The sequence below is a fragment of the Sorghum bicolor genome, chromosome 2 (genome assembly GCF_000003195.3).
Source record: "Sorghum bicolor cultivar BTx623 chromosome 2, Sorghum_bicolor_NCBIv3, whole genome shotgun sequence".
Lineage (NCBI taxonomy): Eukaryota > Viridiplantae > Streptophyta > Magnoliopsida > Poales > Poaceae > Sorghum > Sorghum bicolor.
In genome coordinates, this window is record NC_012871.2 from 61,381,383 (window position 1) to 61,403,322 (window position 21,940).

The 21,940-nt window shown below is 42.1% G+C and overlaps 3 protein-coding genes and 1 pseudogene across 3 annotated transcripts; 3 read left to right on the forward strand and 1 right to left on the reverse strand.

The window, feature by feature from the left end:
• On the forward strand, positions 1,963-3,534 carry LOC110432748 (annotated as a pseudogene).
• Positions 6,617-12,986, forward strand: LOC8081033 (protein disulfide isomerase-like 2-3). The gene is made up of 9 exons (XM_002460266.2): positions 6,617-6,856; positions 6,959-7,117; positions 8,503-8,616; positions 9,705-9,886; positions 10,112-10,211; positions 11,171-11,347; positions 11,435-11,580; positions 12,355-12,501; positions 12,589-12,986. Exons 1-9 carry the CDS (start codon positions 6,737-6,739, stop codon positions 12,761-12,763), a joined length of 1,320 nt encoding a protein of 439 aa, XP_002460311.1. The 5' UTR covers positions 6,617-6,736; the 3' UTR covers positions 12,764-12,986.
• Positions 14,252-16,212, forward strand: LOC8081034 (STOREKEEPER protein). Its single transcript, XM_002460267.2, has one exon. The coding sequence runs from the start codon at positions 14,570-14,572 to the stop codon at positions 15,896-15,898; it is 1,329 nt and encodes a 442-aa protein (XP_002460312.1). The 5' UTR covers positions 14,252-14,569; the 3' UTR covers positions 15,899-16,212.
• On the reverse strand, positions 18,569-21,056 carry LOC8081035. The gene is made up of 2 exons (XM_021452843.1): positions 20,905-21,056; positions 18,569-19,807 (listed from the first exon to the last, which is right to left on the reverse strand). Exon 2 carries the CDS (start codon positions 19,795-19,797, stop codon positions 19,078-19,080), a length of 720 nt encoding a protein of 239 aa, XP_021308518.1. The 5' UTR covers positions 19,798-19,807; positions 20,905-21,056; the 3' UTR covers positions 18,569-19,077.

Here is a 21,940-nt window from a genome sequence, read left to right on the forward strand (position 1 = left end):
CAAGGGCCCCAACGACGAGGTTTGCCAACTCTGTGGCAAAGATGGCCACATCGTCTTGCGCTGCTACAAACGCTTCGATGCTTCCTTCACGGGAGTCAAGGAACAGCGCCAGGCTTCATCAGCAACCAACTCCTACGGAGTAGATACAAACTGGTACACCGAAACTGGCGCTACAGATCACATCACGGGGGAGCTCGAGAAGCTCACCGCGAAAGACAAGTACCATGGCTCCGACCAAGTCCACACCGCTTCAGGTGCAGGTATGAGAATCAATCAAGTTGGTCGAAGTTTTGTTCATACCCCATCACGTGATCTTGTTCTCAATAATGTTCTTTATGTTCCTGAAGCTAGCATGAATTTAGCATCTGTCCATCGTCTTACTTCCGATAACAATGCCTTTATTGAATATCATCCCAAACATTTTTTGATCAAGGATCAGGACATGAAGAAAACTCTGCTTAGAGGGGAGTGTGTGGGCGGCCTCTATCCTTTGAAGTCGTCCAAGTCTACACCAAATAAAGTCATCTATGGTGCCTTCAAAATTCCAATGTCTAGGTGGCACAGTCGGTTAGGTCATCAGGTCCTCAGTCAAAATAGAAATTCTTTTGCTTCAGAGTCCAATAAAGAACAAGTGTGTGATGCCTGTCAAAAGGGCAAGAGTCATCAGTTACCTTATCCGTGTCAACAAGTGTATCATCAAGTCCTTTTCAGCTCATATTCTCTGATGTATGGGGTCCTGCCCCCACCTCTGTTGGCCGAAATAATTATTATGTGAGTTTTATTGATGATTTCAGCAAATTCACTTGGATTTATTTGATTCGTCACAAATCTGAAGTGTTCCAGAAATTTCATGATTTCCAATCTATGGTAGAGAGACAATTTAGTAAAAAGATTTTGGCTATTCAAACCGATTGGGGGGCGAATACTAAAAGTTAAATGCTTTCTTTCAGCGCATTGGGATCTCTCACGATGTATCTTGTCCTCATGCTCACCAACAGAATGGCTCAGCTGAGCGAAAACATCATCACATCATTGAGGTCGGCTTGTCTTTGCTTACTTATGCTTCCATGCCTCTAAAGTTTTAGGATGAAGCCTTCGTTACTGCCACTTATTTGATCAATAGGCTTCCTAGCAAAGTTATCCAAGGTCAAACACCTCTTGAACGTCTATTTCATCATACACCAGATTATAAAACTCTTAGAATCTCTGGTTGTGCCTGTTGGCCAAACCTTCGTCCTTACAACGCTAGGAAACTCCAATTCAGATCCAAGCAATGTGTTTTCTTGGGTTACAGCAATTTGCACAAAGGTTTCAAGTGTTTAGATGTAGCCGAAGGTCGTGTCTATATATCCAGAGATGTTGTATTCGATGAAATAGTCTTTCCTTTTTCTAAGCTTCATCCTAATGTCGGTGCGAGTCTTAGATCGGAAATCCTTCTCCTTCCATCATCTTTGCGCAATCCTTCCGATGGGTATGACAATTCTTCAGATCATCTTGGTAATGATTCCCTGTACACTGACCACTGTGATGAGCATGCAGGTTCTGATGAAAATCTGGAGGCGAATGGATCAAATTTGAGGCCAAATGGCCATAATTTCATGCAACCGGGTGGCTTTCCGTTTTTGGCAAGGACAGGCACAGATCTCGGAGCTGATTCTCTGCCATCTGCGTCAGGCGGATCATCCTCGGATCCGCAGCCGACAGCAACAGCGTTGTCTGGCGCGGGCAGTTCCCCTCCGCGCTCGCCATCTGTCCCTCCTCCGGCTACGACGACCGGGGAATAGCAGGGCGCATCCACTTCGTCGACATCACCAGGAGGATCTTCTGTGGCGCACTCACCGCCACCTCCACCGACCGGATCTTCTGCTCCGGCCTCTCCAGCGACCGAAGTTGTACCTCAACCTCCTCAGCGACCAATCACACGCTCTCAGAGAGGAATTCATAAGCCAAAGGTGTACACTGATGGAACTATTCGCTATGGTCAGTTGGCTACTACCCCTGATGAATCTCCTACTTTACAACATGCTTTATTTGATAAAAAGTGGAGACATGCTATGGATGTTGAATATGAAGCATTGATCAGGAATAAAACAAGGCACTTAGTTCCACCTCAGAGAGGAAAAATGTGATTGATTGCAAATGGGTTTACAAAATAAAGCAAAAGTCAGATGGAACCATTGAGAGGTATAAGGCGCGCCTTGTTGCAAAGGGGTTTAAACAGAGATATGGGATAGATTATGAGGACACTTAGTCCGTGGTAAAGGCAGCTACAATTCGTTTGATTTTATCTCTTGTTGTTTCTAATAATTGGTGCTTAAGACAGCTTGATGTACAAAATGCATTTCTTCATGGTTATCTTGAGGAAGAGGTGTATATGAAACAACCGCCCGGCTATGAAGTCGAGAATAATCCATATCATCTCTGCAAACTTGATAGAGCTCTTTATGGGTTAAAACAAGCTCCCCGTGCTTGGCATTTCAGGCTGAGTAGTAAGCTGCAAAGTCTTGGTTTTGTTCCCTCTAAGGCCGACACATCACTATTTTTCTATCGTAAAGGAAAACATGTGATTTATATGCTCGTCTATGTTGATGATATTATTGTGGCCAGCTCTTCACAAGAAGCCATTGCAGCGTTGCTTCAAGATCTTGAGAAGGAGTTTGCAATAAAAGATCTTGGTGACCTACATTATTTTCTGGGTATTCAAGTGCAGAGGAAGAAAGATAGGCTGTTGCTAACTCAAGAAAGATATGCCTCAGAAATCTTGCAAAGAGTCAACATGCAGTTATGTAAGCCTATCAAGACACCGTTGTGTACAACAGAAAAGCTTTCTGTTAACAGTGGAACTAGCTTGGGAGCTGAGGATTCAACAAGGTATAGAAGCATAGTGGGTGCTCTTCAATACCTGACCTTGACACGACCAGACATATCCTTCTCAGTCAATAAGGTGTGTCAATTCCTTCACTCACTAACCACTGTCCACTGGGAAGCTGTCAAACACATACTCAGATATGTGAAGGGTACAATCGGTGTCGGCTTGAGATTCAGCAAGTCAAAGTCCATGTTGGTTAGCGCCTTTCTGATGCTGATTGGGCAGGATGCCCTGATGAGAGGCGCTCTACTGGAGGTTTTGCTGTGTACCTTGGCTGCAATCTTGTTTCATGGTGTGCTAGGAAGCAAGCAATTGTTTCAAGGTCGAGTACAGAGGCCGAATACAAGTCTTTGGCAAATGCTACTGCAGAAGTAATGTGGGTACAAAAACTGCTTGATGAATTAGGTATCTCACATCCTCGAGCAGCCTGTTTATGGTGTGATAACATAGGTGCTAAATATCTTTCGTCCAATCCAGTCTTCCATGCTAGAACTAAGCACATCGAGATTGACTATCACTTTGTGAGAGAAAGAGTTGCAGCCAAACTTCTGGATATTAGATTTATTAGCACTGCAGATCAGATTGTTGATGGCTTTACTAAACCTCTCCCAGAAAGACTGACTGTGAAGTTCAGGGACAATCTCAACTTGACTGAGACGTTGTGATTGAGGGGGAGTGTTAGAATATGTAGTCAAAGATATATACGGCTCCATAGGATATACTTCTAGTTGTTGTTTACTTGTATCTTAAGCAATTGTATCGACGTGTTGTACAAGATGTAAACTCCCTATTGAGGACTAGTCTCAACCCTATATATATATATGGAGCCGTGATCCCTGTTGGGATATCACGATCAATCTAATTTTACAACAACTACATTGTCCATGCCAAGGAGCTCGGTAACCCGGTCCCCAAGGTGTGCGGTCCACGCGCCTCCCATCCTCTATCCCAAAACGCTACCGTGCTTCCAAGTTCCAACTTCCCTTCCCCCTCCTTCTCGTGCTGCCTCTGGAATCTAGAATCTCGGAATGATCTCGTGTGTGTTTGGGTGTGTTGAGCCCATGCTGTTCCTAAAGCCAACCTCGTTATTCCTCCATGTTGGCGTGGCCACCCCGCTGTTGAGACCTCGGAGGTGCTCGAGTCGCTACACCACGGGGTCGAGCTCGCTGTCGTTATCTCCCGGCGCGGGCACGACGTTCGTGTGGGTCTGCCATGGACTTCTTCAGAGGTAGTTTGAGAATTGAGTCATAACCATGGAGCCTTCATGACTAGTGAGATATGTTCATGCTCTATAATATCAGTGAAATGGTAAGACATGAGATAGTTAACAATGAACCCTTCGTGAGATAGTAAGGTGTTGTTTGGCACAACTAAACTTCACTAGTAAAGCTGTTTTTTAGAAAATAGCTTTATGAATAATTTTCTAGATGAAGCTGAGTTGTTTTGAAAAAGTGTTTGGTAAAATAACCTCACCAACAACTTCTTGCATATACGAGAGAGAGAAATGAGAGAGAGAGAGAGCTGTAATAATCTACCTTTTCAGTTTCATCCTAACTCATGTCTTTATAAGAGAAGAAAAAAATAGCTTCAAGGAATAAGTGTTTGATAGAAAAAACAGCTTACAACAGCTCATGAAGTTGTTTGTGAGCTGTACCAACCACGCTCTAAGGCTTTGTATTCTCGTTTTTCGAGAAAAAATTGTATGTTTGCAAAGGGTCAAAGTGTACTTAAAAATCCTATGGTTTTATTTTTTTGGAAAGGTCCATTAGTGGAAAGTGTTTGATGAACACTTGTGGGCTTCTGCTTATTCCTAGAATTCATGTATGTTTGACAAACACATCCAAGCCATGGTTGCTGCAAATCTAGCAACAATATTGTACTTGCAGCAAAATCATACAAAACTATGGACAAGAAGTCAGTACTCTACATTGCCTATATCACCAATAACTTAGCAGAAAGCTTCAACAATTGGATAACAGTGACATGGGGATGCATCTAGATGACTTGTTGGATACCATAAGACACAAGATCCTTATCAAGTGGAAGTAGAGGAAAAAATTGCACACAAGATGGAAGGTAAAATTTTGTGGCACATCATAACTAAGTTGAAGGAGCAAAGCAGGAACCTTGAAATTGATGTTGTCACCAGCTCACTTGATGGGACTGCAGAGGTCATGGCAAAGGTAAGGTTCTACTTATAGGTTTGTTGTGAACCTATAGGAAAGGACATGTTCATGCAAAGTGTGGCAAGTTTCTGGATTACCATGTAAGCATGAAATTGCCTTTATCACCTTTATACCTGGAGAGGAGATAGTAGATCATGTGTACAGCTACTACTCTACTGAGAGCTTCAGGGCTACATATGATCGTATAATCCTGGCTATACCAGACAAATACATGTGGCCTAAAGCAGAACATGGTTTCTTCATGCATCCTCCATTGTTGAAGTCAATGGCTGGTAGAAGGAAAAAGAGATACAAGGGAGCATTAGAGGGTGGTAGCAAAAGAGCCAATGGTAGGCATCATTGTCCAATCTATCAGCAATACAAACATCATTGGTACACTTATAAGGATGGTGACCCAGAAGACAAAGCGGCAATGCTTGCTGAGAGGTAACATGGAAGAAACTATATATGTAATTGTTTTTACATGTTTGCTTCATTGCTAATTGCTAACATATCTATCCATGTAAAGGTCCACCTAAAAAGAAGAAAAAGAAGATAGCACAACATTGTGCCTGCAACAAGGATGGTCTTTCTGGTTCTAACTACTTTTATGGATCTATCAAGGAAAAGGAAGAACAAATCATCCTCATCAACTAGTGCGAAGAAATAAAAGAGTACTTCAAGACTTCAACTACTCAGGCCAGTGACCCCTCCGTGAGGTAAGCTAATTCTTTATAATTGTCTTTTCACCAATTTAATAGGTTAACTAACTATTTTTTTTATTAATGTCTCCTTTTCTCTGAGGATTTAAAATAGGATCGAATCAGCTAGATCCTTTGGTGATTACGTACCCTGTGGATCAAGTGAGCAACACACAACTAGCAAAGAGCGCAAGTCAAAAGCAGCACAAGAAAGAAGAAGATGGTCATTCCGAAAAAATGATCCCAAACAAAGCTAGTCTAGCCATGTCAATCTGCAGCAAGGTCCCTAGTTCCCCTTCTAGTTCGGCTATATGAACTAGAAGCAAGAAAAAACTTTATCTTTGATGAGTTTCCATCATTCGGGCATGCTTTTCTAGTGACACTATAAGTCTGCATGACCAAAAAATGTTTATAAACTAGTAATGAGGTCAATGTGACCATCTTTTGTGTGCAACCTTGATTTTGTAATCAAGATAACTACGTCGATGATAAATTTGATTTAGATATGTTCTGGTTGTCGAAATTGTCGAATATTTTGGATGCATTTTAAGTTTATTTTAATTAATGTAAGAGCTTGTGTGTGCACATAGTAACGGTGAGTTTTTTTATAATGGTATAGAGAAAAAGTGATATTTTGTGAACCACAGGAAAAATAGTATAGAGGAAAAAAGTGATGTTTTTTAAATCATAGAAAGTTACAATGGCACTAGAGCACAAAATGAAACTTAAAATTTTAATGGTCCGTAGGTTCGATCTTTATAATGACACGCAGGTGAGGCTCATGGTCCAATGCCCTCGCGCCAAGCAAGAGAAGCCACTCCGACGTGGACAAACCCCAGACGTGGAGGGCATCGATTGGTCCGCACACGCGTCCGTCTCTTCGCGAGGATGCAGGCTTAAATCGCAGCACACAACGGCGAAACCCGATCAGCGATCCCTAGTCGTCACTGCCGTTTGATTTCTCCTCCTCCCCCGCTTCCAGAAGCTTCGCCGGCTCCGCCATGCGTTCCGCCGTCGTCGCGGCGCTCCTCCTAGTGGCAGCGGTCGCCTCCCCGGCCGCCGCACTCTACTCCGCCGGCTCCCCCGTCCTCCAGCTCAACCCCAACAACTTCAAATCGAAGGTCTCGCCCGACTCCCACTGCTCCTCAGCCTCCAGATCGGCGCCTCCATTTTAATTTTTAGGTTCTCTCTGAGCAGTGTGGCACGTTTTGCCTTTGGTGCAGGTGCTGAACTCGAACGGCGTGGTGCTGGTTGAGTTCTTCGCGCCGTGGTGCGGGCACTGCAAGCAGCTGGCGCCCGCCTGGGAGAAGGCTGCCGGCGTGCTCAAGGGCGTCGCCACGGTCGCAGCGCTAGATGCCGATGCGCACCAGGCGCTCGCGCAGGTGAGCGTGCCTCCTCATTCACCCTATTGTTTCCCTATAATTCGTCGACGGGCGTCCGAGTTGACCTGAATGTTCAATGGAGTGATCTCGGCATCACTTGCTGCGATTGTACGGTAGTTTGGTCACATTAGGTGATAATTCCCTAGACTAATGTGCAGTGTCACACCAAAAGTTGGATTCCATATCCAGATGCAGAGATGCTAAACCGGGGATGGGGACAGGTTTTATTTAATTTGTTCTGATCTTCAGCAGTGCAGTGCCACACTTAGGGGGTGTTTAGTTTCCCATAGAATCCAAAATGCAAATGCCAACTACTTTGGAGTGATGAAAATGCAAAATGCCAAAATTTTCAGGGTCATGTTTAGTTCCATCCAAAATTGCAGAATTTATTGCCCCCATGAGAGCCTCTTGAGGCTTTTTTTGGGTTTCTTTTGGCCTCTTGAGGCCAAAATCCAAAATGGAGAATAACCACCCTTTTGCCAAAAATTTTGCATGGTGTTTAGTTCCATTTTGCAAAATGATGGACCAAAACCCACAATTTTTTGGAAAAAAGGGGAACTAAACACCCCCTTATTTGGTGGTTTAGGTTTCGGAATGGTAAATTTATTGGTATTCAGTGCATCTAAATGATTATTAATTTTCTAGTATTTGGTTAAAGTTTAGCACCGTGCATAAGTTAGAACGCATGCCATATTTGTTATGCATATGGAACTGTTGTATGACAAGTGAGAGAGTGAATTATGGCGATTCTGCACAGAAAGTTATTTTAAGAGGGAGGGGTAAAATCCTTGTTCCATTACTATTAATGAAATCACCTTCTGTATAGGTTCCTTTTAGTTAAGCTGTTACAATTTAGCAGTTTGTGATTGGTTTTGACTTTTGAGTTACTGTTAGTTATGAACTTGCATGTTGAATTAGCAATTTGTTGATAAATCTGATGAAAATTTTGCATTGGCTAGAATTTTATATTCTTTGGTGCATATGTTTAAGAATTTTGTTAATGTTCTGATGATAAATTATTGCAAATGTGACTCTAAAACATACATACAATGAAATAGCCATATCAAACTGATGTCGGCTGCAATAAGTTATCCTCCCTGTGGGACAGCAAAGAACACAGACAAACTCAGGGTGAACAATATGATTGAAACTAATTCTGGTAAAATGACCCCAGATTAGGATACCTTCTTTTCATACTATGGGTCTGATAAGTTTTCTGTTTCACTTCCCCAAATGGTCTTCTGGACCCATGTAATGCGAAACTGACAACCACTAATTTGATCTGACGTGCATAATTTTCATAGATCTGTGCTTGCAATGCTACCAGTTTAGTTGATTCTGAATGCATGATTATTTATTTATTTATTTATTTTATTTTATTGCAGGAATATGGAATCAGGGGATTTCCCACTATTAAGGTGTTTTCCCCTGGTAAACCTCCAGTCGATTATCAAGGAGCAAGAGATGTAAAGCCAATCGTAGAGTTTGCTCTGTCACAGGTTTGTCGCATCAAATGCTACTTGGATGGCCTTTATTTTTCTTCTATTTGTTCATTGGATGCATTTCAGTCACTTTTAGTATATACTAGGCCGTAGGTATGACTTATGCAGTTATGCTTTTGCTGTCCCTTTTTACTGAACACATTTCATGCTTTGAGGTTTTCCTATGAGTGGACGCTTTACTTTTTTTTTTAGAAATCCTAATTATTCTTGATTATGGATTGAAAAGGAATGTTATGACTTGAATGTGTAAAAGAAACTGTATATTGATAAAGAGACTGTATTCCAAAGTCAAAAAAGCGATTGGCCTGCAAAAATAAAAGATTTGTTCTTGTTTGTTTTGTAATTAGAACAATCATAAACTAATTAGATAGAAAAGGAGCGGAAAGACTTATTTTTCCATAGTACAATCTTAGCAAAATCAAGATCATTTTCTAGCGGCAATGAGCATCCGAAACCAAAAGGTTTTTTCTAGCAGCAAGCAAACAAATAATAAGATTTTGAAATAATCTGAATTGAACTATCCAAAAAAAATTCCAATTATTTAATATGAATGAATAATTTTTCAGAAACCATTTAGCTTCAGTGGCTTATAAGAATTACTTTGGATCTTGGTGTACTATGAAAACAACTACTATATTTATAGGCTGAAAATAGTTTTGTGGTTGAGTTCTTGATTGCTCTGTTTACGTCTTTTAAACAAATGGCTGACCTAGTGAATGCCTTGAACATTCATAGTTCTTGTCTAGTAGCAGTAGGTGTTGAGGCAGTCAATGCATTCCTCTAGTTCTCTGTGTGCTGCTGTTCGCAGGTCAAGGCCTTTCTTAAGGCAATCTACGCTTTTTGCAAACCATTTAGTTTCAGTAACTCATAAGAATGACTTTGTGTCTTAGCATGCCATGAAAACAACTGATATCTTTCTATTGGATGAAAATAGTTTTGTGGGTAAATTCTTGATTGTGCTCTTTATGCCATTTTAAATAAATGGCTGTCCTAACCAATGCCTCAAACATATGAAGTTCTTCTCTAGTAGGCATTGAGGCAGTCAATGCATTGCTCTAATTATGTTTGCGTTCTGCTATACGCAGGTTAAGTCCCTTCTTAGAGAAAGGTTGAGTGGTAAGGCATCAGCAGGGTCAAATGGCAAGACATCTGGAGGTTCAAGTGAGAAAAGTGAACCAAGTGCATCAGTAGAATTAAATTCACGTAACTTCGATGAACTCGTTGTCAAAAGCAAGGACCTTTGGATTGTGGAATTCTTTGCGCCATGGTATGAATCTTGCTGTACATGTACTGTTTATAATATAACTTTACATTCTTTGCTATCAGTTTCTCAAATAGAGAAGAAAAAAAACGTTGAAGTAACTTGTGTAAAATTAAGTAATCTCTTACTAAGAGTATTCTAGGACATTCTTCTTAATTATATGTTTATTTATCCTACCATTTTTCCATTGCCTTGTGGGGGTTCAGAAGTTTGACATATACTTCTGTTCAGGTGTGGGCACTGCAAGAAATTGGCACCTGAATGGAAAAAGGCTGCAAAGAACTTGAAGGGACAAGTGAAGCTAGGCCATGTTGATTGTGATGCTGAAAAGGTGTGTTTATTTGTTCTTTGAGCTTATCTCTTCTTTTGGTAACGACCTTTCCCTAACCCTACATTTTAGTGTTGTGGGAATAATCACTGCCAATAGTCTAGGTTGCATCTTTCAATGTATTGCCCATATTTAGGCCTTGTTTAGTTCACCCTGAAAACCAAAAAGTTTTCAAGATTCCCCGTCACATCGAATCTTATGGCACATGCATGAAACATTAAATATAGACGAAAACAAAAACTAATTACACAGTTTAGCTGGAAATCACGAGACGAATCTTTTGATCCTAGTTAGTCCATAATTAGATAATATTTGTCACAAACAAACGAAAGTGCTACAGTACCGAAATCTTTTCACTTTTCGGAACTAAACAAGGCCTTATTAATCTCTTATCAAAACTTCCAATTTATTATCAAGCTGCTTGCTAGTGAACAGTGGCTATAAAGCTATAAATTCTTAGTTTTCAATTCCTGCTGAGTTCTTGCCATTTTAGTGATCACCAGGACTCCAATGAAGGATTTGAAAATTTTGAAGGCGTTCAATTTTTTTTATTTTTGTAGCAATAGCAATGTAACCTGAGTTTTAGAGCCTTAGGGCCACAATTGCAGCTTTGACAAATATTGTAGTCTGCTAGCACATCGGGCAAGCTTCTATTCAAAAGCTATGCGCCATTTGATTGGGAGCTCACTTAATCCATAAGCCATTTGATTGGGATCATCACATCGCGTCCTCTTGTTTGGAATGCCACTTTCTCAAAATGTATGTCGAGAGACATGATTTTTATTATATAAATTTATGGGTGCATAAATTCAGGCAGTGTATGAGTACAGTTTAGTAGGTTGAATCTTCACCTTTTAGAAGCATGGATGCTTTCCTGGCAGACTGACCTCTTTACTCTTCTTCCCCAATTGCCACAGTGCAGATTATTATTAGCAATTAACGATTACTCTTCTATTTTGCAGTCCTTGATGAGCAAGTACAAGGTGGAAGGTTTTCCAACTATTTTGGTATTTGGTGCTGATAAGGAGAGCCCATTCCTCTACCAGGGGGCTAGAGTTTCATCTGCCATTGAGTCCTTTGCATTGGAGCAGTTGGAAGCCAACTCTGGCCCAGCTGAAGTTTCTGAGTTGACTGGACCGGTAAGGCTAAACCTTCATGGTACCTACAAAATCTGACGATCGTTTAGTCCACCATTGATATTTGAGGTGACGATTTGGCTTCTGCAGGATGTCATGGAAGAGAAGTGTGCTTCTGCTGCCATTTGTTTTGTATCATTCCTTCCAGACATCCTTGATTCAAAGGCAGAAGGAAGAAACAAGTACCTTGAGCTTCTGCTCTCTGTTGCTGAAAAGTTTAAAAAGAGTCCATACAGGCAAGTGTCAGCTTAACTAATTGCAGACTTTACCAAAATTTGTCTGGCTTGTCACTTTCAAAGAAAGGAAAACGTCAAGAGTTTAACCGGTACAGTAGTTTCCTTTAGTGACATTCCAAAAAGAAACATTGGTATCAGCATTCAATAGTAACAGGTGTATTTTAAATTATAAGATACACTCACACCGTCCTGAAATATAGCGTATTTTTATTTGTCACAAGTCAACCCACCTCATGTTTGACTAAAATTATAGGGAAACATATTAACTTCTACGACATCAAAAAAGGTAAGTTGTAAAAATACATTCCACAATGTCTCAAAGGGAGCTTATTATATGACGTCAAAAATATTTGCTCCCTCAATTCCAAATTATAAGATGTTTTAGCTTTTCTAGGTACATTTCTTTAACTATGTACCTGCCCATAGTGTATATCTAAGTCCATAGCAAAATATATGTATCTAGAAAAAACGAAATGTTTTATAATTTGGAATGAAAAGAGTATTGTTTTTTTCTATAAATTTGATCAAACTCAAGATGAGTTGACTTACAAATGAAAATACACTAATGTTTTAGGACGGAGGGAGTAGAGTTAATACAAGATACTGATAACCTTGTGTGAACAAAATTTTAATGTTGATATTTCAAACCATAAACTGTACAAGCATACTGCAACAGCCTCAACAGAAGCATGTTATGCAATCATTTGTCTTGAAAAACTTCCTTTTCTTTTGAACTACTACACATGCTGAGCCGGATACTTTTTTGCCTTGCAGTTTTGTCTGGACAGCTGCTGGCAAGCAAGCGAATCTTGAGAACCAGGTTGGAGTGGGCGGTTACGGCTATCCAGCCATGGTAGCTCTCAACGTGAAAAAAGGTGCATACACTCCACTCCGTAGTGCCTTCCAGCGCGACGAAATCATGTAAGCTCCCTGGTCTTATTAATTATTATACCCTCGCTTGTTTCATGTTGATTAGACAGATGATTAACGGAAAGTTATCTCGTGCAGCGAGTTTGTGAAGGAAGCAGGGCGCGGTGGAAAGGGAAATCTTCCTCTGAACGGTGCACCTACAGTAGTCACGTCCGAGCCGTGGGACGGCAAAGATGGAGAGGTTATTGAAGAGGATGAATTCTCCCTTGACGAGCTCATGGGCGACAGCTCCTCAGTAAACGATGAGTTGTGATTCTGATGATTCTGGAACTGATCTGCGTTTCGATTAGCCAGACTGTAAATTTGAGGAACTCTGATGTTTTAAGAACTCATTCCTTTAGTGGGGTGATTTTTCAGGTTTCGGGTGCTAGAATGGTTTAAAATTAAAGAGAACTGATGTGATAGGCAACTCTCTTTTTTTACGTTTTATTTTTTGGTCCCTGAAATAAAAGTTAGTTTAGACATATCGGTTGCTTGCCACAACAAATGGTCTCCGCTTTAGAACATGCTCTGTTGCTCACATTGGATAAGACCCAAATCTCCAGTTCCAGAGGACACAGAAGACGAGACATCCTAGAGTAGCGCAAAGCACATGGATGAGATTAGCACCCACAGTCCCACATCAAAGGCGTTACTGTCAAGATTGACGAGCTACAACTTTCGCAAAGCCGCGCTGAAACTTGGAAGAAGCTGATGTTGATTGCAGGCTTGCAGTGTTTCTCGGCGGTGATCTGCACACCTGCAACGTCCCTTGCCAACTGCACTGTGCTTCCGAAGACTCCGAGTAGCAGACTAGCAGTTGCTCCGTACCTGTCACTAACGACTCCGGCCGTGTTTAGTTCACTCCGAAATCTAAAAAGTTTTCAAGATTTTCTATCACATCGAATCTTGCGGCACATGCATGAAACATTAAATATATATGAAAATAAAAACTAATCACACAGTTTGACTGTAAATCACGAGACGAATCTTTTGACCCTAGTTAGTCTATGATTGAATAATATTTACCACAAACAAACGAAAATGCTACCGTTCTGAAAACTTTTCAGTTTTCGGAACTAAACAAGGCCTCGAACAATTTTGGAAAGCGACTAGTAGTTACTGTACTTATAGTCAATTGGAAGCTTTTCATGGACTCTGTAGCCTGTGCTTCATTCTGTCCTAAACCCTGCTTCAGCAAAGACGCAAACTCAGATACAGCCGCTAGTTGGTACAACACATTCTAAGAATTTTGGAAAGTTAAAAATCTCAAATTTAACTAAATTTATATGATAAAATAATAATATTTATGATGTCAACTAAGTATTATTAAGTTCCTTATTAATTATATTTTCATATGATATTTATTTGATATTATAAATTTTTATATTTTTTGCTATATTTTGATCAAATTTGAGATCCTTCGATTTTTTAAGATTTTTGAAATGGAGGAAGTACTTTTACTACCATAAGAAGTAGTCCTCCTCTAAGCCAGTAATGGTAATACTCCTGCATTGCAAAGCCACACATAAAAAAACTGTCAATCCTTGGGAGTTTTCTTTTCCTTGAAAATAAATCCTTGGGAATTGGGACGGAGGAAAATCAATAAAAGGTGGACACCAAATTGTCATGCCTCACGTCATGTTTCATGATTGGCATCACGTTCATGAACCACACAACTGAAAATCCACTCAAGTCGTACGCCGGACAAAATGCTTGGCTGTGAAGATCATGATCCAATTCCAACCAAACTGCCAGTGGGCCAGGCGGCAACAGCACCAGACTGCGCCGCGCCCTGTCCGCCCGCACTGACACCGAAGAGGGGACGAACTCGGCTGCGGGCCTGCTGCTGCGGCTCACCTCACCGCACCGAACCCCACGCGGCGTCGCTCCGCCCGCCCTAAAAAATCGGCCAGTACAGGTAGGACCCAACCAAACCCACAAGTCGCTCGACCCCAGCACAGATAGAGCATCGCAATTCACCACCAGCGCGACGAGTTCCTCAGCCGCAGCCGCAGCCGCAGCCGCCGATCCACCCGGCGTCGAGACCCTAGGCGCGCTTGCTCCCCTCGCCGCCCGCATGGCACCGAAGCGCCCGGCGGCGGTGGCGGCCTCGGGGTCGGCGTCCGAGGCATCCGACGCGGAGGCGGACGCGGCCCACCACCAGCCGTCCTCCCCGTCCCCGTCCAAGACGCCGCCGCCCAACCCTAACCCTAAGTCCGCCGCCGCCGGCCCCACCTCGGCGGCGGAGGACTCCACCGCGGCCGGATCCGACTCCGAGGCCGCCTACGACTCTGACGCGGACCACCGCCCCGCGCCCCGGAAGGCGGCGGCGGCGGCAGCGTCGTCGCCCTCGCGCAAGCCCAGGAGCCCCAGGCCGCGCTCCCGCTCCCGCTCCCCGGACGCCGCCTCGTACTCCGACGTCGCGGCCTCAGACGCCGACCCCACCGCCGGAGACTCCGCCGACGACGACAACGCCTCCCCGCTCGCCCTCCGGCCCCCGCGCCCGTCCCGCGCCGAGGCTGCCGCCATCAAGCCCCTCAGCTCGCGCCCCATGGATCCGCCGCGCCGCTCCATGGTACCCTCTTTCTCCGAGCCGCGCCCAAAGCGCCCCCGCAGCGCCGCCGTCCCGTCATCCGTGGAGCAGCTCAAGAGGCCGTCGCGGCTCTGGAGCCTCCGCGACGAGATCGTCATCCTGCGGGGCTTGGCCACGTACCGCGCCAAGCGTGGCGTCCTCCCCGGCTCCATGTATGACATTTCTAAGCTCCATGGACACATCCAGAGCGAGCTCAGTGTTAAGGTAACTCCAACGCAGCTCAGTGACAAGGTACGACGTCTCAAGCAGAAGTACAACCTACTTTCGTCCCGTGGCAAGAATGGGCGGGATCCAGACTTGCCCACCCAGCATGAACAGAGTGTTTATGAGATTGGCAAGAAGGTTTGGGGAACGACTGCTAATGGTGGAGGAAGTACAGGTGGTGATGGGTATGAGATTGGTGGTGGTGGTGATGACAGCGAAGAGGACCACGAGATTGCAGAGAGTGATGACGATGTGGAGAGTGGGCGGGATGAACGCCCCCGCAAGAACAGGAGGGTTATGCCAATCGCTATGGCAAATGGAAACGGGGCTGGGTTTGGGGCTATGAATGCCAATAGCAGAGGGAAGTTTGATATTGAGAAGGGAAAGGATGCTTATCCATACCTTTGGGAGACTGTAGAGGATCTGTCAAAGGAGCACCCGAATGGGGTAGCATTCAAGAAGGCCTTTGAGTTGATCGAAGGCCCCAAAGCGCGTGGGATGGAGGAAAAGCTGCGAAAATTTAGGCTGACAGAGATCAGACACCAGCTGCGCCGTATGGAACTGATGAAGGAGACAGTGAAGATGGTGCTTGATGCGCTGGAGGGTTGACTGAATAATGAATGATCTTCTGGTGGGTGAGTAGTGCAATGTTCAAAGGAGCAGTCAGTGTCTTCTTTTGTTTCTAGATACAGTTTCTGTGGCTGAATTACTTAACTTTTGTGGACAAGGCACACTTGTCTCAGTAAGAATTTAGGTACAGAACAGGGAGTGAGAGTGATGGTGTTTCCCTTGTTCTTGGTGGATCATAGTATATTATCTGTCTCTTAGGTGCTAACTTTTGAGTTATATGGTATACAGTTTCTATGTTTAGTTAAGTTTGGTTTGATGCATCTGCATTTTGAAGGTTTTGTTCTATTTTATTACTCCTGTGGTGCTTTTTTCTTCTGTATCTACAAATTGGAATGCCATGCTTGGTGATCCGGCTGAGTATCATGGTTCAGAACCTACTAGATTTAGGTTGGTTTTTATATTTGATATATAATAATGTTCAGAACCTACTAGAATTAAGGTTGTTTGATGCGATATGAGGGTTACTTTTAGATGGTTTTGTAGCTGATGGTCAAAACCAAGGAGGATCACAATAATCTCTGTGAAAAAGCATCTGTATCCTTTACAAAAAACTCATCCTGATGATGATCTCTTTGTGTTCTCCCACTAGTTTTATGGATATATGCATCTTGGTATTTTTAGATGTTATTTGTACACATCCATGTGCCTATGCGTCTCTGTAAATGGCCCTGTACTTCGGGCATATTGTCATCCATGGCACTCGGTTAGGAGTGAATGTGTTCCTCGTTGGCTTGTTCTGCCTGAATCTGCTGGTTTCTCTTGCTTTCATATCTCTGGGGATCATGATGTGAATGAGAGTCATGATCATTGTATATCATGAGGTGCTCTTATTATTCAGCAGCTTAGCGTCAGTGTTGATTTTAGTTTTTGGTCCATACGTTGTAAAGTTTGCTGACGCACATGCTTCCAAACTTGGCATCTTCTACGGTGAAATCTGACACTTGAGCAACTGCGATCTGGGTTCAGGATGAGTCCAAATCGAACAACGAAGTGAAGTTTGTCGTTTGATGACTTCATCTCTTGTCTTTCTTGATTGGTGCTGTCCACAATTATGTTGGTTTGCTGATTTCTGTCTTACTGTTGCCAAATGCGTTCCTCTGAACGCTGAGTCTGATCATGCCTACCTCTAGTCTACTCGATATGGTATTGTGATTGTTCGTTACGAGTCTCTGTATCATTAGTTTGTGGATCCAACTTTAACAATATCTCCTCGCCTCAAAGGCACAGTACATGTGAAATGATCCGTTCATCACAACGCGGTAGAAACCTGCAAAAGATTTCTATCAAAAGCAGGGTGGTACTGCACTGCGCCGGCGGCGCCCCAGATTGCTTGCGGTGCTTGACTGCTTGTCCTGCCCCTGGCGAACTCTGCCGCGGCCTTAGTTTTAAAATTTTTTCGAAAAATAACACCGTAATACTTTCGTTTTTATTTAACAAATATTGTTTAATTATAGAGTAACTAGACTTAAAAAATTCGTCTCGTGATTTACAAACAAACTGTGTAATTAGTTTTTATTTTCATCTATATTTAATGCTCTATGTATATACCGCAAAATTCGATGAGACAGGAAATCTTAAAAGATTTTGGTTTTTGGGGTGAACTAAACAAGGCACATCGATGAACTCTGCTGCTGAGACCATGTCCAATAATTGTCGCCCAAAATAATACAAGATCTGTTTGTTCTTTGGATAGTGGCGTAGTGCTACAGCTAAAAGGTTCTATACCTATTTTTTTAGTCTTCTTCAACAAGACCTAAAAGACAACACTCTTGAGGAGAGAGAATATCTAAATTCAAAATAGATCTTCTATATGGATAGAGATTTTCTGTATGGGTATTCTGTTGGAGACTATAAATATTATGTTGAAGACTTATTTTGGGTTTGGGTTTCTAAATGAATCTACTATTACAGAAAACCTATACTGACCGAATAAAGTAAGAGAGAGGCTAGTTCCTAAGGAGTATCGATCAGCTATCCACCCCAGGCCTCCCCATCTGGAGAGTCCATAGGAATCAGATCGCAGATGCACGACGCATCGTGGAGCCAAGTTTATCCTACGAGGAGGCAAGAGTTTACTTTCCAAAAATTTTACAAAATTTTTCAAGATTTTTCATCACATCGAATCTTGTGGCACATGCATGAAACATTAAATATAGATAAAAAAACTAATTGTATAGTTTATCTATAATTTGCGAGACGAATCTTCTAAGCCTAATTAATTTATAATTGGACGATATTTATCAAATACTACTGTGTCCATTTTACAAAAAAGTTTGCACCTAAACAAGGCATGCATGCAGCAGCATCATGCAATGCACTGATGCAAAACGAGGTCGCCGCCACTGGCTCGCAAAGGTTGGCCAAAACATGCCAGTATAGGGCACATCGTTTTAGCTGTGCTTCTGTAAACGATTCACCATGTGAAATCCATGAGTTACCGAAATCCTAGTGATTGGACTAGATCGCCTGCCTCTACTCTACTTATGTGATAAAATAAGCCTTTCCGCAAAAATTAACATTGTCAATCTAATGTAACTGGTTGGTTTGAAATTCTGTGCATTACGCAGTTTCACTTCATCAAACTGGTATGCCAATGAGATCCACATGCAGGAAAAGTTAGAAGAAACTATCTTGTTCGGTACGAACTTGGAATCACAATATAAGTAATCTATAATTCAAGCTCCAGAGCTCAACGAAACCATGTTCTTTGGAAGTACGAAGCTACAGATGTTCCATGAATATTCAAGTAATAATACCCAACATTTGCCTTGCAACAAGAAGTAAACAGTAAACGCAGAAAAGGCAAGATTTCGTTTTCTGAACAGGGACACATTGCATTCCATAAGAAACAGTTATGACAAACAATGGGAGGGTGCACAAGAATAGTGCATCACATGACACGCTAGAGGCTAAATGAGTATGAACAAAGCCCCATGCCATTCAACCAGCCATTATCACTGTTCTTGAAAAATCCATCAAAGCTTAGCAGTATGTTTCGTTTCAAGATGACCATTGAGCATCCCCTGAGAACAGATGAAGAGTAGTATTCCTTTGTCGGGTCAGAAATTGTGAATCGGCAGGGGGGCCAAGTCAGGGATTCATGAAGATTGCCTGCAGGATCAACACAGACTCTCACATTTCAGCGAGAGGTCCAGAGATCATGGATCAGTGGATTCTGCATTAGCGCTTGGCAGCAAATTATCATTGGTAGCACCATGACGATCACCACCCTCTCGCGAAGCAGCCATAATCTCGTCAAACTGAAGGATGAGAGAAAATAACCTTCGCATAACCTCTGAAGTAGTTGAACAAATCATATCTTGCAATGAACTTCGAAATAGAAGCCGCTTCCATCTGTAAGCATGTAAGGGGTCCACAGCTCGTGGGTTTGCAGAAGGGTGCTTCTTTTGGACATGCTTGCAGAGCTCTCTGTATGTGCCCATGTATGAACAGCCATCTTCCATGCAGCTCCTCCTCTTGTGATTCAGCTTCTTCCGAGCAGGCTCAACCAAGGTATATCCCTTGACCTCACCACGGCAAAGGGGACACGCAAGCTCTATTGCATCTAGGTCCTCGGAGGCTACTTTTCTGCATGACTCTACAAGCTGATTAAGACAATTTGAGTGCTGGTAGCCGGAAGCACAAATATATGGACGACAGCCATTGCCATGTGATGAACAAAGTAGAAGAACAGCGTTGTGTGGAAATTCCATGCAAACTGGACAAGTTGCATCTGTCCATGCACATTTCTCTATAGCTGCAAATGGTATCTCCTTGCTGGAAACTTTTTTGAATCTGGAACTACTGTGGGGTTTCCAGTGATGTGATGATCTAAGTTGATGAGATGAACATTTTTTGTTCCTCGTATACTTGGTCATCCTGAAAGGACTGTAAGATGTAATAGTAAATTAGATGCCATGAAGTCTATTAAAAGAAATTCACATTGTCCATATTGCAACTAAGAAGGAAACCTGGATGATAGTATGACACTATGATTGCTAGCACAAGGACAGTTATATTTTGCTTAATTATTCTGACCTATCCCATAGTCAACAATAAAAAACTATAGCTCAATAATAAATTTAGCAGGGACTAAATTCATTTACTTTGTTATCCTGATCATTATTCTATAAGCATGGAAAACACAAGCTGAACATTTAAACTACCTCATTCACAGAGAATATGTACTTTTCCATCAAATTACCAAACAGTCCAAACACTTACAAATTACAGAAATGTCCGATTTTGATCAGAAACTCAGTGGAGACTGTTACTGCCAACTTTGAACCTCTTGTTTTGGTTCAGGACAAGTTTCAGAGGAAATCAAATGTATTTGGCATGTATATAACAGAGATGCATAATTATTTTCACCACAGAGTTTGCAAAGGTCCATCTTTGATAATCCTAGTAACCCCAGAAGAAATGGACAACTTCGATATTCATGGTAGCTACTGGAAAAAAAATTGCATTCCAAACAGAACAAATTTAAGTAGAGAGTAATTTCCATCGCATTCTCACCATGTGAGTATGCCTATTGCCTAAGTTCAAACACTCAAATGTCCTATGACTACTCAAAATAACATAGCAACTTAGAAGAACTTTAGCATGATTGCAGAAACATGGATTTTACATGAAACATGCAAAGATCTATGTATCGCTCATCAGCGGTGATAAATATATAAAACCGTCAACCCAAATCCCAGCACACAGGCATATATGTACATACGGAATAAATATTGCGTCTGAAATTCCTAAAATCTTCTTTATACTAACCAAGAATTCTACAAACTGTTATCAGAACAGGAAACCAGGCTTCGTGTGCACCAGGGGCGGACCCAGCAAAGGGAAATGGATGTACAGCCGATATTTTTTTTGCAAAAGGTTCGAAGTCAGGAGGCATCAATCAAATAGCCAAATAGCCTTAGGTTAGGGTTTGGGGTGCTCGGCTTCGCACAGCAAGAAGGGAAGAGAACGGGTGGGAATACCTGGTGGATGCTCGTCGCCAGCGAAGAGGCCGGTGAAGGCCTCAGCACCTGGCTTTGGGGCGGCGGCGGCGGCCACACCAGTCGTCGGAGCGCGAGAGGGGGGAGAGGCAGAGATACGAACGCGGCACGCGGGGTCGTGCGGAAGGGAAAAGGAAAGCAAATGCGGCGGACAGCCGGCCCAGTCTGGGGTTGTTCGGCCCGCGGAGAGCGCACCCGCGGCGGGCCTCCTGGGCCGTTCATTTTTCACATAAAGTATTGCTGTTGCGATTTTTTTTTCTCTCTCTCTTTTTTTTTAATTTTGTATATCTCGATTTCATATCTATTTTTTCCACTGGTCGCACCTAGGCACGTGCCGACCAGTTGATCCGATGACTGCTTCATTAGTGGACCTATGGCTGTGGTCTGTGGACTATTAACAAAACGCAAGATATGATTCTAAGAAAAGTAAGATATGTTTATGTAAGCATTTGTATAATATATAGTTTAAAAAAGAGATAGCTCCCAAACTAAGCATCTAAATTAAATTCTGATTTCAATATTATGTTTCTTATAATAAATCCTTAAAAAATTCTACCTAGATATAATAATATTTTAATTTCAAAGATAGAACATTTTCTTCTATTAAGCAAAGTTGATGCTCTAGATCTAAGATAAAATATTCCGCTTCTATAAGACATGTTCTATGTTAAAAGAACAATGTTCCAAATTTACAAGAATAAAATTCTAGGTTCATGATTGGTAGGAGTATTTAATATTAGTGAAAATTTTAAAAATAAAAAATGCTCTAAAATATGTATGAAAATAAATAAATAAGTTACATATAAAAATAAGTTAAGAAAACATATAACAAAATTTAAAGGAAAACAAAAATAGTGAAAAGGACCAAATAAAAAACATTTTAACAGTTTTTTTTTCATCCGGGTGATGAACCCTTCTCTTCCTATCCGGGTTTGGCTGGCTAGTGGGAGCGTGTTGAACCAACCCAAGCCTTGTGGATTCTGGCGACTTCTCCATAGGGTAAAAACTATATAAAGTT